The following is a 15,849-nucleotide window of genomic DNA, read 5'->3' as shown; positions in this document are numbered from 1 at the left end:
CAGTCATGTTAGAGATGAAGCTGAGAGTGATGCTCTTCATCACAAGCATGTGAGTATTCAAGTGATAAACTATACTAAATGTTGCTTAATGTTCTTATCAATTACAGTAAAAGTGTTGAGATGATTCACTTGTTAGGTTATAATAATCCCCCCAGGAGGATTTAAAGGACTTTATCTATCTTAGGAAACTGGAGAATTTTCTCATACTCACACTTGTAAGTAGAGGATAATTTTCTTTTAGGGGTGGGGATATAAACATGTCTATCTAACTAGCAACTTAAGCTGACAGATAACTAGCAGAAACGTGAGCTAAATTACATACTCACCTTTTGTAAACATGGACGTTAAAAAAAAAAAAAAACTTTTGTCAGAGCAGTACAAGGATGTGGGGGGCCCCAATGGCTGGGTTTGCCTTGAGCCTCCAAATGGCTAAATACGCCCCTGCTGAGCACAAACACTATACTGTTGAACCTCTGAATTATGATGAACCACAGTCTTCACAAAACTCGTCAAATTTGGAAAGTACTGAACCTTGGTTAGCATCATTAATCCATTCCAGAAGGTCGGACTATTTGTTAATTGGTTCCAGAAAGCCAAAAATATTAACACAAAACACATTTTTATAGTTCACATGAAAACAATTAACAGAAAAACTATTCAAAATACACATGAATATTGAATTACTTTTACCTTCACTGAAGATGTGATTGTTGCCAAAGACACCATGTGGCAGCGAGATCAACACAGGCACCACCTTCCTGTTTTGCCATGAGTTATTTCTTGAATTCAATAGTGTTTCTCACCTCAATAACCCAAAAAGGAGACAAAAAAAGTTGCAAGTGCCAGCATTTTCATGCAGACAGTGAAAACCACTGTTGAATAAAATAAAAAATAAAAACTCATGGCAAACAAGGTCATGTCCATGTTGATGTTGCTGCCACACGATGTCCATCAACTATCATGTCTTCAAAGAAGGTCAAAGTAACCTTAAATGTTCATTTACCCCTTTCATTCATCATGTATATGTATTTAGTAGGGGTGTCATGAGACACACAACTCCCAGGATGAAACAAGAATGAGACGAGACGCGATTTTAACATTAAGTACAATGACAAAATATGACTGGAAAAGCAAACTTTTTATTTAACCGAATCACAAAACCATGCAGTTGCTTTTTGAAATGTTTATCGTCCCACAAATTGACGCTAAACGATATTATTGTCTACATTTTCTACAAAGTAAACCACTGGTATGATAATATAATAATAATAATAAATATGTCATCTTTCACTGAAGTAAAGGAATTGGCATTTGTGACATGTTTTTTCTGACAGACAAGTCATACTGTCTGTTATTATTTTTTAATTTTATTTTTGCAATGAGCTAAATTCCGCAGATGGCCCCTGGTGTGTTTTGCCAGCAAGATGAGGTGCTGCCAAGTGAAAGAATGTGTCTCTCTCTGTTTTAGAGCTTCCGGACCGGCATCGCACTGCTGCCGCACAGTCAGAGGTAGAGATTCTGTGTGGCAGATACTTCACCTTTGTTGACCGCTTGTATTTAATTACGGAAAAGATGCATCACACGAGAAACTCTTCCTGTCTTTCACTTGTAATGCGCGGATCTCCTCTACGCATGACGTGTGTTATGAAGCGGTAGCCACAGTACGCCATCATATCGGACACATGCTCCACGCAGCCCCGGTGCTGCCATTATTAATGTTGACTGTGATTAATGATCACGGTGATTAAGGTTGCAGACAAGTCCATACATCTACGTGTTTTGATCTGATAAATACTAAGTAACGTTGATCAAATGTAGAATTATTATCATTCATAACAGCGATGCCATAGGTCACAGTCTGGCTTCTGGCTACGCTGGTCTTGTGACCCACTTTTTCTTTAAATGAGAAATCTCGTGACACCCCTAGATTTAGAATTGTTTTATGCATGTAAAACTGTTTTTATAAAACTATAAAAATGTGTTGTGTGCATTTTTTAGACTTTTGGCGTAACTTTGTTAGTTAGCAAAGAATGACAGAGTCAACCGCTGATGACATAAAAGATGGGCGACGGAGCTGACTCCCGATTCCTGTTTCCATGTACAGTTGTTCTTTCAATACTGCGGTTTGATTATCGCTCCCTTGCTACATCATGTTTTTTCAGAAGTTAATTAATTAATTAATGATCGCTGTTTCATGGTAGATCATGGTCTATTATTAGTGATATGTAGTATTCTGGTCACTAGGCAGCGGCAGTAATGACACAAAACATTGACATATTACCAGGGATGTCCGATAATTATCGACCTGATATTGGCATAAAAATGTAATATCGGTTGACATCGGTATCAGGTTTTTCCCTAATGAAAACTGATAATGAAAAACTGCTATATACTGTATATTGGCCTATGGGCTCCCGTACATGCCGTCATCGAGGCATCCAGCGGCGCCAATACATGGAAATACTACACATCACGTCCTGTGTTAAAGGAAACTTCCATTAACGCGTTAACTTTGACAGCCCTAACTCAAACAACTTCACTTCATGCACTGGTTTTCAGTGCATGAAGGTACTACAGTGTCTGAGATGAATGAGAATCTATTTTTAGCGGTGGGATCGTGAGATGATTTGAGTCTGTACTCCTCTGAAATTTGACTCCTCTTCAGTCTGTGCCCCCAGCACAAAATAAGCCTTTTGTTGAGGCAGATGTGTTTTTCCAACAGTACGTCTTCACAATCATTGAAACAATAACAATCGCCAACGCTCATTTAAACAAATGTCTACTGTTTTGTGTCCACGTTTTCACTGCTTATTGTTTCAACCTGCAAATATGTGACTGTTGTAGTATTCTGCATTTGGCAGAACAGGAAGTGGTACATCTTTTTGGTATGCGCTTTTTAATGCGGAAACTGTTGCAGACGATGGTTAAATGTGCAGTTAGTTGAAAGTATTACACTGTAACACTGGAAAACTATTTCATGTGATCAATACATGGCTGTTCTGAAGATAATAATGCTTGGTTTTAAGTGACACTATCAGAAAGGTATTCATATAACTATCTTTATTGTTGGGGTTGTCGTTTTCAATGATGACTGCACTGCATCATTGTGAGACCTGTTAAAAATAAAGGAATAATTATATATAAACAATCAAATATATGATTATTATGATGAATCACCATTTGCAACTGAGTCTGAATTATGCCTGTTACTACTGTATTTTATTGACAGAAAGATAAATGACAGGACAGGATTAAACATATTTTTGTATGTATGTAAAGTTGTCCCTTGCTACATCACAGTTCGAATATCGCTCCCTCACGGTTTTTCAAAAAGTAATTAATAAATGGTTGCTGTTTGCTGCTGGACTATGGCCTATTATTAGTCCAAAAATATTGAAAGACAAGTCATATGTGGTATTCTGGTCACTCGGCGTAATGTTACCTTGATCAGATCTCTTATGTCCCTGCAGTGATCCCGTAGCCTGCGCATTATTGTTGCGCAATGTGGTGTAAACAAAGAGTAACAGGAGTGTAAAGGTGACTATAAGGACGTTATTTCATGTCTACAGGGCTCTAACGATGGTAAAACACCATATTTAGTCATAAGTCATCAGAACAAAAGGCAGTGGTATCATCCGCAAATAATACCAACTTTAAGTCCTTTGTGGCTTTACAAATATACAAATTGAACATTGGAGTACTCCATGGAAATAATTTCTGATCGTAGACATACTGACATACAGAGGTGGAAAGCTTGTTGCTATAATATTGGCCTCCGACATCCCTAATAAAAATATGAACTATATTCAACTATAAACTATATAACCTAAAGAAAAAAACTTGTAGTAGGAGTCTGTGCAAAACCACAATAACAAACACATGTATCGTAAATAAATACTTCTCTGCCAGTGTCAATCAGTGAGGAGACTTTTTGACATGTTTCTGTCGGATCTCATTTAATGCCTCCTGGAGCACTTATTGAAATACTTGTATTCAAATATAAATGTAAATGTATTACAATATTTGTAGTACTTTAAGTAACCATTTCATTTCATGGTAATAGGAAAAAAGTTGTAATCATTATCATCACATTTACAATAATGATATACGAGTCTAATACTGTATACATTTCTCTCATAAAATTCATTATGTGAAATAACATGCTTCTACTGCCTTCTGGTGTGAGGTTGACTGAAATCCGCTGGGAACCAAATATGGTTCCTTTACCTTTAAAGGGCTACATTGTGCACGTGTGCCCAAAGTGTGAGTGTGGCTTGTATAAAGTATGTCTACACAGCCTTCATAGCTCACCTGTACGGGCTCGTCATCCACTTTGACTTGTCCGGCAATCTCCATCATGTCCAGGGCGAGGTGGCAGATTGACTTGGCGTGATGCGTACACGGCTCTGGCAGGCCACTCACCGTCATGTATTTGTCACCGACCGTCTCCACCTGTGCATAACATTCCATCACATCCAGTGCGTGGGACAATTTGCTTTATTTTCAAGTGCATCATGTGATCCCACTGATTTCTTTAAATACACACAGCAGCCAGAAATAAACCCAAGCACTTGCAGATAAACACTCAAACACTTACATCAGCTTGAGACATTCAGGGCCTGAAATAATGGGACCACCAAGCCATTCAGCTTGTAGAGTAAATATTACTTCTTTTGGTGACCCATTCAGTGCCTGAAGCCAATGGAAGCCCAGCTGGAAGTGGAGGAGGTCTGTTTGACTTCTTCAAGTGCATTCTTGTCTGAAAGCCTGGAGTGTAAATCTGCTGCATGAGGCGTACAAAGTACTGTGGCGCTCTGCAAAGCTGTGTTGTTTAGAACTCTGTACTACCGTTCCCGTGGCGAAAAACTCAAGTCAACGGCTATAAATAGTCTTTTGTGAACACGCAATGAGGGTAATTGTGTCTCTGCTGTACTAAAACAAATGAAATTTTATCATTTGTACTTCTTGCCCCTTCTGTTCCCCCTTAGCGTCTTCGTAAAAGTAATGCTTTTCACCTTGTATACATAGGGGTTGTTCCGAGAGTCTGTCAAGATGTCGAAGCGGGTGTAAACATCATTGAGCAGGTTGACTATCTTGATAGCTCCCTCAGCAGATGCATGCTTGCTGCAGAAGGCATTGAAGCCCACGATGCCACTGAAGAGGATGGTGACGTTATCGTAGCGCTTCGCTGGGACAGGACGTTTGTGTCGTAGCTCGTTGGCAACAGATGGCGGCAAGACGGAGTACAGCAATCTGAAAAAAGCAAAGAAGTAGAAGTAGAAGGAGGAGGAGGAGTGATGGTGTTGTCGACGGCCAGACGGGATGCTGTCCTTTTTGGATCGGTGCTTTATTTGCTCACCCACCACCTTTTGGCCATTTCTGCACGCAGGCTGCATTTGGATGGGTGGTGTTTCTATGGTAACCAGTTAGATCATGGTGGTCTGTTAAAAGCAAATACTATGAGGCACATCTTTTGAAACACACAAAAATCTACCTTCCCAAGGCAAGCACAGTCTATTCCATGTCACTGGTTGACTTGAATTGGATTTCATTTTCATTTTTTCCCCTATGTAATAACAGAAAGTGATAACTCTTAACAGTTTTCTAGTGCAGTTACATCAGAAATGTGCCGCTGCCTAAAAGATTTAACTTTATGGTATACTATCTGCTATCCTACATCGCAGTGTGTTCTGGATCTATGGTCGTCATCACACTTTTCCTCTTTGCCAGTGGTGGAATCACATGAAAAATTGAGGAGTTAATCCTTGAACTTCTCACTAAGCGTGTGAGAGATGCTGAGGTTTTATGAGATAAGCTGATATTTCACATGACATCACTAGGGGTGTTACCAGAGCTCGCAAGATTAAAAAGTGACAAGATTTCTCGTCTCGCGAGAACAGGGCAGCCAGAAGCCAATCAGACTGTGAACTATGGCATGGCTACTATGAATGATAATGAACGTAATGTGGAAGTGGCAGTGTGCGTGGCGTTATTAGAACCACACATTAAGTGCTATATACACACACTTTAAACCCTGCAATCCAACCTACCTTGGTGTTCCCAGCGTCAGCGTGTGATGTGTGGCTGTTTTTTTGTGCGTGTTAATATCCAAGCAGAAGCTGTAGTAATTCTACATTTGATCAAAATTACTTAAAAGGATAGTTTGATTTTTTTTTTACATGAAGTTGTATGACATCACCATCAGCAGTGTAGTCCATCAGCAGTGACTTACCCCCCCCCCACTTGTTCCCGTCAGCCCAGTTCTGGTTAGATTTCGGTGATGAGAAACGTAGTTGCAGTTAGTTATTAGGGTTACTTAAGTAAAGAGTTTGGCTTCTCAAAACAATATGTGTTCGAAAGGGTAATACATTTGCATGACAAAAATGCCTCCTCGAAAAAAATCGGACCTCAGAAATCGGTTGTCCATTGTTGTGTATAGGCCTGTCACAATGATCGATAAATTGATTAATCGAACGTTTTAAAAAAAGGAAGTCGATAATTATGCCGGCCTCGATAAATTCACATGTGCATGCATTCGTGGTTGTTTCTTTGTTTCTCTAAACCACACAGGCTGGATGACAAGAGGGTTCACTCTGAATCTGTCTGTGCACATTGGTTCTATATGGGATTGAACGGAGAGAGTGAACCCTCCTCTCATTCAGCCTCTTTGTGGAGGTGGGGCTACTAGTGCGTGGGTACAGAGTACTCGAGTGCTAGCAGCAAGATAGCCTCGTGAGTCAGCATACGCTAACATGAATGAAGGCACAGACGTAATGGTTTCTCAGGCAAATGCCACATCTACAATGTGGGAATATTTCGGTTTTAAACAGAATGAACAAGATGAGCACATGAACACCCACAAACCGGTATGTCGCATTTATTCGAAAGTAGTGACGAGGAAGGAGGGGAACACGACCAACTTGTATGCACACCTGAAAAACAACCATCCTTTTCAGTTTTCCCAACTGGGGAAAAAAATACAGCTGGCGGTGCAGCAGAGCCTTCATCCCGACAGCCAATGCTTTCTGAGGAGTTTGGTCGGCAAAGTAAATACTGCATAAACAAAACAGCGCAAAACGATGCACGCTCATAGACAGTGTCGCCCGCTACAAATGCAACCTTTCAATACGGTTGAAAAAACAACATTTCGGGAAATGTTATAAATGTTTGACAGTACGAATTGCCTGGGAGAACATTCATGTACATGTCACAATCAGCAATTCCTGAACCGTATAACCGAGTGAAAGAAGACGTGTTGAAGGACATCAGAAAAATTGCATTGTGTTCCAGCTCAAATATGACCCCCTACATTAGTTTAACAATACACTGCATAACTGTGTGTGTGTGTTTCATTGGAGTGTTTTTTTTTCTTAACAGGTCTATTTTTGGGGGTTTTAGTTATGATTGTGATTTGCAATTGAAGTGTGACTTCAAGAGAGACCATTTTATTTTCATTCAATTTTTTTGTCTTTTTTTTGTTTGTTTAATTTTATTATTTAAAAGCTCTTGGCATTCCAATTACAATGTTAAATACGCTTGAAAAATTAAAGTTTATTGTTTTTGATACAAACTCTAACTTGTCCATAGGTATGAATGGTAGAGTGAATGGTTGTTTCCCTATATGTGCCCTGCCATTGGTTGGCAACCAGCCTCTCGCCCGAAGTCAGTTGGGATAGGCTCCAGCATACCCGTGACCCTAGTGAGGATAAGCGGCATAGAAAATAGATGGATGGATGGATGCTTTTGATACGATCTACTCTCATTATTATGCCATATAATTAATGTTGTCAATAATATCGATTAACGACAATAATTTGTAGGACAGGCATAGCAGCATGCTATGTTTAAAGTGGCGGCCATCTCTTGTGTGCCTGAAGTGATCCTCTTGCCTGCACTTGCGCCATGTCTTGTAAACCAAAAATAACAGGCGTGTAAAGGTGACTATTGGGTTGTTATTTCATGTCTACAGAGCTCTTATAATGGTAAAAATCTCATTTAGCAAGTCATAAACAGTTTTTTTATGCTCAAACTACGAAAATGTTCCATTTATTAATATTGAATCCTACTTTGCAGAAATTCACATCGCAGTCGGGTCTGAAACCAACTATCCACAATAAACGAGGAACGTATTCTACCTTCAAGGTACTTCAAAGTGCTTGAAACTGTTACCTCATTCAACTACTGATGATGCAGCACCAAATGCAACTAAGATTTCAGTATCTTGCTCAATGACACTGACAGGGTCACAGGGGGACTGAAAGAGGATTGAGCCCACAACCATCCGATGACCACTTTACCGCTTGAGCCATGCCGACACATAACTCATAATTCATATGTACTGTATTTTGTTCAGACACAGGCTCTCTTAAAAAACATTAACTGCAGTGTTACATTACTGAGTCCTTCAGTCAAAGGTCAGACTAAGAGAATCAATACATTCTGACCCTGCTGACACTTCATTATTTTTGTGAATAACAAATAGCATATACAATCTTAAACTCAAATAAAAAGAGTTAATATAAAAACATTAGGGGAGCAACTGCAATACAAATGGAGACTTCAATTGGTACACTCTCAAGTCACTGTGAGGCAGGAGTGTGCTTAATACTTACTACAGTAGTGGTATCTGTTAAAGGGGCTGTATCCAAGCCGCCCCTAATTATATTTTTGAAACCAAAAAGTATAAGAATGCAGCATGTGTTACCAATAGTGGTTTAAAAGAACAGATTGTACAATAAAAGTCTATCATTTTCACAATTACAAATTAAACTGCATAAAAATAGTCGTGCAGCCAAAATAAAATAACTGCCGTTCGCGGCTGTCACTCACTGCTGTCTCGTAGACAAGCCGTATGTCTCCATATCCGTAGCCAGTGCACACATGCAAATACAGTAGCAAGATTTGGAGTCATTGTGTGTTCGTAATGCTGGCAGTGCGTTTGAATGTTGGCGCCGTCTAGGTAGCCGGAGGACCCCGTTGCATAGGGTCCCTTTAAGAATAGAAATGAGGAGTAAATATAGTCCAACCTGTCTGTCTTTTTCTTTTCATCCTCCAGAGCCCGAAGTGTATGCTGCAGGCGGTCAGTTAGGATCTCCAGCTCCTGAGTCAGCTTGTACTCCTCACGAAACTGCTCCCCCAGCAACACCAAGTCACGCGTGGCATCATGGAGCGGGATGTCGCTCAGGTACAGGCCCCTTCGCGTCAGATCATCCAGGTTCATCACACTTTGTGAGGAAAAAACAAAGTACAAATGCGGAGATAATATTGCTACTGATTGGCACACATGGTTCTACTGCCTTACAGTGAGATGTGTATTTTGACTTAAGCATAAGTCACCATCATGCCCTTACTTCTAATAGAGTGTTGTGGTGTAAGGGGATTATATTGTGATGTCTATGTGAGCATCTTCTAGTCTCTTTTTTAGTCCCACACTAATTGTATTTTATGTTGGGAAACAACCTAGTGCAATGACTAATCTCTTGCTCCCTGCTGTAAAAGTGTCTTCGATCTTCGAGGCCCAGGTGTCTTGAACCCTTCTCTTCTCTTTCCAATATCATCTCAAGAAACTGGTTATACAAGGGTGATTGAGGTTAATGGAGGTAACAACGCACGATAATCAGTAATTGGCAGGTTTCATTGCTTGTGCACCACTGTGTCTGCAACAATCTCAATTGTTTAAAAAAAAAAAAACTCAGATTGTCCTCTGCAAGAAACACAAGCATTTCACATTTAACATCTAAAAACTTATGTGCACTGTGGACTTACCTAGGCGAGCAAAGAAAAAGGATGTTCTCCGCTTCAGGCAAATAAATCATCTGTCCTTTCAACCTCAGACAGCTGATTTCCACTCCCGTCAGCTCATCCTCATTCTCCACAGTCTCCACATTTAGCAGGCCCTCCTGCCAGGGTTATACCACCTTTATGAATATTTCATTGCCTATTCCTCCACAAAACAAGCCTAAAAATGGGTCACCAGTTCATCTCATTCTTATTTTTAAATTCCAAAGCTTGCTAACAATTCTTGCAGGCATTGTTGTCCAGTGGAAATATGAAATTGAAAGAGTAAATTATTTCCATGGCATAAGAATGGCTTTTTTTTTTAACTTAACCATTTTATAGGGTTACATTCTAACCCTGGAAATGTTATTTTTACTTCAGTAAAAAAGTAAATATGTTAGTTACCTTTTCAATAATAAACATAAAACATAAAAAAAATTACCACCATGTCTCAGTTTTCGTACACTGTTGCCGTCTGCTTCAACTAAGGATTTTCATAGTTGAATCTGATTTGTTAGATTTTGTCCATAGTCGACTAATATTCGAATGTCAGCAGAGCTAATGGCGATCCCGACAAATAAACAGATCTCATTTGTGACTTTTTCCACCTTATAGAAACAGGATAAAATATTGTAAATGAGCAGGATAAAAGCACTTCACTTTCTGGAGTCATCTTTAACCTTTTCAAAATACTTTCACACTTTGGATGATTTTTTAGTAGCCATCATGAGCCAATAAGTCCGTGTATGTCGACAGTAGGAGTGACAGTAAGGATGTCGTGAAATCTCGTGACAAGATTGTTTGGAGAAAAGCTGTATCATGAGAACAGGTCAGCCAGAATCCAATCAGACTGTAAGTGGCAGTGTACAAGGTATTATTGGAACCGCATATTATTAAGCATATCAGCATATCATTCACTTCTGATACATTGATCTACCTTGCTTCGCAGGACAAAGACAGTGTTGATGTGGGAAAGAATGCCGTGATAGCTGAAGTCAATGTGCGGGCGGACCAGGGAAAACACTGAAGTGAGGATGCAGGCGCCAGGCTGGAGCTGAAAAGAGTGGGGAATTAAAATATGCATAATTCAGTCTCACCAGATTCCAAATGGTTATGTATAAACATTTCAGGTGGCCAAAAGGTCACCGCTCAAACTGCAGTTCTCTCGATGATTAATTTATCAGTGGCGCTGCATGTCAAACAGACTAACCTGAGGCAGAACTCGGTAAATGGCGTTGCCGCACTGTGTGAGCGTCAGGTCTTTGTCAAACATCAGGTGGAAAGGAAAGGCCTTGCAAAACGTGTACGGGCTGATGCGTGTCTCCTGCGTGCCATTCTCCTCGAAGCCGTCAAGGTCCTCGTAGAAGGCCTCTTCCTCTGAGTCCTTTTCCTCAATCAAGAACTTGATGTGGTCGCACTCCTCGCTTTTCGGCTGGATCATCTGAAGTCAAATCTGAAGCTGAAACTTCCTTATATTGTTATAAAATAAGAGGGACACCGGTTCAGTACGGTATGTGTTTAAATGTCTTTAAACATGTTTCCATTGTAAAAGGTTCTGAAATATCTGACCTCAAACTGGCCCACTTTTCAGTACCCCTTCATTGGGGTGTCAATCACAGTGGTATGCTTCAGTACACAGAGTGGTGCTAGAAGCATTGCACCTATTTCACATGTTACAATGAAATTAATCAAATGTGAAGAAAACTGAAAGCTTCCATGTGATGGACTAGTGACCAGTCCAGGGTGTACCCTGCTGGGATAGACTCACCCGTTACCCTGAACAGGATAAGCGCTTGATCGAAACATGGCTTTACTCTCCTTGCATAAACATTATTACCTATTATTGCAGTATGTATTATTTGATCATTAATCTCAAGTATTTTATAATGGATATAAATAAAGATAATAGAAGCACAGACAATGACATTAATCAGTGCTGGCATAAGGCACGCTGATGTCAGGCTGCTGTCTCTGCCCTGTTTCCACAGCAACCGCGGCTAATATTTCCAAGATTGTGTCTCGCATTTGGAGCTTGTGCAGTATTTCTCCTCTTTTATTACACACGCACGCACACACACGCACAGGCATAGATAGATATAGATGCTGAAAAAATATCCTGTACAATATGCTTCGGGGACATAGAATGGACAGCATCGTTTGAATAAAGCTGGAGAAGGAAGGTGACCATTAATGTCACTGGTAGTCTTTACAAGGCTGTGGATCATTTGCTGAATGTTGGCATATAATTCAGACATGACCCGCGGACCACATCCGGCCCTTTGCCTGTCCCTGACTGGCCTGCGTAAGGTTAATCAAAATGTGGAAATAAAATTAAAATAAGTTTGCTTCACGCATCCATTTAAACATACATTTTTTGCGTATGTACGAACACCACTTATGTCCTTTGCTTATGTCTGTGAATCAGTGCGTGCGCACACCTTTACCTAAACCACGTCACTCATCAATTATTTATGTTGTTATCTTTCTTCAAAGTCATACATTTTTATGACTACAGAGAATCATTTTATGATTATTTGTTTTGCACAAGTTTACCACTGTCACTAATTTTTGCAAAATCAATGGTCACATGAATTAAATTGTCTTTATTACGCACATGAATGTGGTCGTAGGTGAGCGAGTGTGCTGTGGGACTGGCTTTTGGATCATTTTTCATCTCTCCTCATTATTTAGATTATGAATTGTGTTGCTGGTCATTATGGCCCGAGACCACCTCTTATGACTGTGTCAAAAGCGATGAAGAGTGCTGGGCCTGGGTGCGATTCAGTGTGCTCACACTAGCCAAACGTACCATGCTTTAGGTGTTAAGTGGGCCCGGGCATGTTAAGATTTGCCACTTAATTGCCCACCTATGATATAAATGGTTATAAAAGTGATGGATTCCAGTACAGACGCCCTGAGAAGACTATTACTTAGATCTAAAAATATCCTCTTTGGCACAGTTATTAGCCAAAAAATAATCTGCTCATCTGACACAGCGCAGCTCTTACCAGTATAATGTTCTTGTACTGCGATCTAATTGTAGCCGAAAAAAGAGGAATGGCATGTAAAAGGGCAAACCTTCATCTCTATCTCTGTTCCATGTATTTGCTGTGCAACGGTTTTAATGATGCCAATCACGATGTCCTGCAGGCCTTCTCTCTCAGAGTAGTAGTGGAGGATTAGATTGTTGCCCTTCTCCGCATCCGTGCACCGGAAGGAGGGAGCCCTCATTCCTGGATAGATGGTGCCCAAGTGATCGTGAAGGGCGTCCAAATTCTGAGAATCATTGTAAAAAATGTATGTGAAGTCATTCAGTTCTCCCGCCAATGAAAAAAAACAATTGTACAGTACTTTATGACGAGCAGCTAGCGGTCTACATAAGTACTTCTTTATGTACACTTACATGCCTTTTTAAAAAGATGTTGACATCATTGTACATATAAGAACCCTGTTCACAGCCTACAGATATGAGTTAAAAGGCAGTAATATGCATGGCAGGCAGGCCAGTATTTGGCAATGTCATTTTGTAAAGACAACTTTGAACATTGTGTTCTCAGACAAAACCGCCTTGAATATCCTTCATTTTTATAAAAGGGAAATGCCTGTCAAGTTCTTCTGGACTTGAGCCAGCCTGCACTTGAAAAGGCTGAGGCTAGGTGTCAGGTTAGGTTGATAGTCTTTAATTGTCTACTAAATTTACCAATTCCTTTACTCTTTGCACAAGAACAGAGCTTCTTATGATGCATGTCATATAGGTATCAAACAATCAAATAAGTCATTTTTTCATAATATTCATAAAAGAGATTTGAAAGACATGTACGTTTAGCATCATAATTGGCATAACAATCGTCATACTCTTTGAGGATTAGTGCAGTCATGTGATGTTTATATTTACCAATGTATTCTGAAATAAGCCAAATCTGGTCTTCTGCAAGAATCAACATGACATCTCTCTTACATCTCTATGAACAATCGTAGTTGGAATCCGACTTTTGAGTTCGCCTGGCTTCTTCTGTGATGTGATGTACTTTGTAGTTGATGCTGAGTAACTTGGAGAAACCCTAACTTCTATGTCAACTTCAACGACTCGGGACAGTTTGTACAGGACAGTCTGTCCTCTTAGCGTATTTTGGTCAACTCCAACTGTGACGTATGTATCCTTTTTATGCCATTTTCTTCTTACAAAAAGATTAAGACCACCACTACTTTTCCAGAACTTGCTGACCTCCACTTGGATGAATCTGAATCTCTGGGATGGGTATCCTTTGGGGGGGTGGTGCTCTGCCAGGCGCTTGGGCGTTTGTCGCCGCTGTTGTTTGTGCTCTGCTGGGCCGCTGTCTGCGTCTTTGCCTCCGGCGGTCTGTCTGCGGGCTTGTCGGGGGTGGTACTCCGGTGCGCGTGTGGTGCGCCGTCGGTTCTGGTGGCGTGTCTGGCTTCCGGTGGCTGGTGGGGTCTGGCGGCTGGTCTGCTGCTGGTCTCGCCTTCTCGGTGGTCATCCTGCCTGCAGCTTGGGGGTGCGGCACTCCCACTCCGGGGATTTGCTGCCCTGCGGGTGTCAGCAGGCTGGTTCGCCCGGCTGCTCGCCCGTTTGCCCACCCGCTTGCTCATTTGCTGGCTTTCCTCCTCGCCTGCTCCTCTGTTTGCCTTGTCTTTAGCGTCCTGCCATTGGGATGGGGTGGCCTAGGGTTTTCCTGCTCCCTGGTGGTCCGCGTTCTCCACGCCTCGGGTTCTGGGTTGTGTGTCTGCGCCCTGGGTCTTGCAACGAGGCTTCCGGGTGTCGAGCAGTCGACCACAGTGTGTGTGTGTGTGTGTGTGTGTGTGTGTGTGTGCGCGTGCTTTTATTTGTTTATTTTATTTATATTTATTTATTTATTTATTGGGGTGGGGGGTTACACAGGGGTTTAGGGGGGCTTGGCCTGGCTATGTTGGGCGGGGCTTACTGGGTGGTGGAGGGTGGCCCCTCTCCTTTCATGCATTCTCAGTGACAATTACACGCTCACACACTCGTGCACCTTTAAATATATATGAAGACTTGCACACATACAGAGATACCTGTACACACGTACATTTGCTCACTCACAGTACATACGTACTTCCCCACATTACTCACCGAGTTAACCAGGGTGTTATTGTGTTGTTGGTTTTATTACAGCGACGGTGATGTCGGCAATATGATTATAGTTTTTACAATGGTGTGCATTACAGTTATTGTCATTCTGATCACTATCATAGTTAATAATTTAATTGCTACTATTGTGTGTGACTGTTTCAATGCACTATTGTCCTTGTGGTTGTTGATATTATTTTGTCCCTTCCGTAAGGGTCTTTATAGCCGTGACAGACATTTGCTGATGTAGTCCTGTTTGTTTCTGTTGTTTTGTTACTGTTGTCACAATTGTTGTTGCTGCTGTTGTCCTTTTCTCTGTCTTGTTTGTCCCCTTCTTATCCCCGCACTCCCCCACGCCCCCTCTGTTTTCTTTTCTCTTCTCTATCCCCTCCTGCTTCGGGCTGGCCGCTCCAAATTTGCATAATAACAAAACATCTGTAGTTCCTAAAGCGCAGGTTTTGCACCTACAAAATTTGAGTCCAGTGCTTACATCCTTATAGGTTCCTAATCTATAAAAAGTTGCGGCCTGAATTTCTGTGGCATTTTGCACTGAAAGAAAGAGGTCCCTCATTGCTTCTTCTCGTTCTTCTACTGACAATGGTAACTTTTTGCCTTTTTGTAGGAACCGCCTCCAACTTTGGTTCAGCACTTTTCTGTTCCTTTAATTTGAGCCACTTTTTTGCGACTTGCCATACAACTTTCACCAATTTGGAAAGGCTACTGAATCTTTTCACGTCGATAAGGTTTTTAAACTGCTTCCCCGGCACGCTCTCGTCTTTCTGGGTGAGATAGTGTGGCGGAGAATACCCTTCTTTGGAGTTTGTTTACCTGTTCTCTGGCTCTGGTGTTATAATTTCTGCTTTCTTTCGAACACTTTTTAGGTCAGTCTTCCACTGTCCATTTCAGGAATTCGGCTCCATTTTGCCATGTGGCATTCTTACTTAATTCACCAGAGTGTGCATCCT

The 15,849-nt window shown here is 41.0% G+C and overlaps 1 protein-coding gene across 2 annotated transcripts in view; it reads right to left on the bottom strand.

Annotated features, from left to right (window-relative positions):
- gucy1b1 (guanylate cyclase 1 soluble subunit beta 1) overlaps positions 1–15,849 on the bottom strand; it is a 39,548-nt gene that overhangs the window by 7,348 nt on the left and 16,351 nt on the right. For both annotated transcript variants that reach the window (XM_054777949.1, XM_054777948.1), the window contains exons 5-11: positions 12,856–13,053; positions 10,988–11,218; positions 10,715–10,831; positions 9,766–9,899; positions 9,027–9,224; positions 5,016–5,253; positions 4,312–4,452 (exon numbers count right to left, since the gene is read on the bottom strand). In XM_054777949.1, the coding sequence (XP_054633924.1) occupies positions 4,312–4,452; positions 5,016–5,253; positions 9,027–9,224; positions 9,766–9,899; positions 10,715–10,831; positions 10,988–11,218; positions 12,856–13,053 (1,257 nt within the window). The remainder of the gene's footprint in view (positions 1–4,311; positions 4,453–5,015; positions 5,254–9,026; positions 9,225–9,765; positions 9,900–10,714; positions 10,832–10,987; positions 11,219–12,855; positions 13,054–15,849) is intronic.

Source organism: Dunckerocampus dactyliophorus, chromosome 6 (assembly GCF_027744805.1).
Source record: "Dunckerocampus dactyliophorus isolate RoL2022-P2 chromosome 6, RoL_Ddac_1.1, whole genome shotgun sequence".
In the NCBI taxonomy this organism is placed as follows: domain Eukaryota; kingdom Metazoa; phylum Chordata; class Actinopteri; order Syngnathiformes; family Syngnathidae; genus Dunckerocampus; species Dunckerocampus dactyliophorus.
This window is presented reverse-complemented; position numbering and strand designations above follow the sequence as displayed.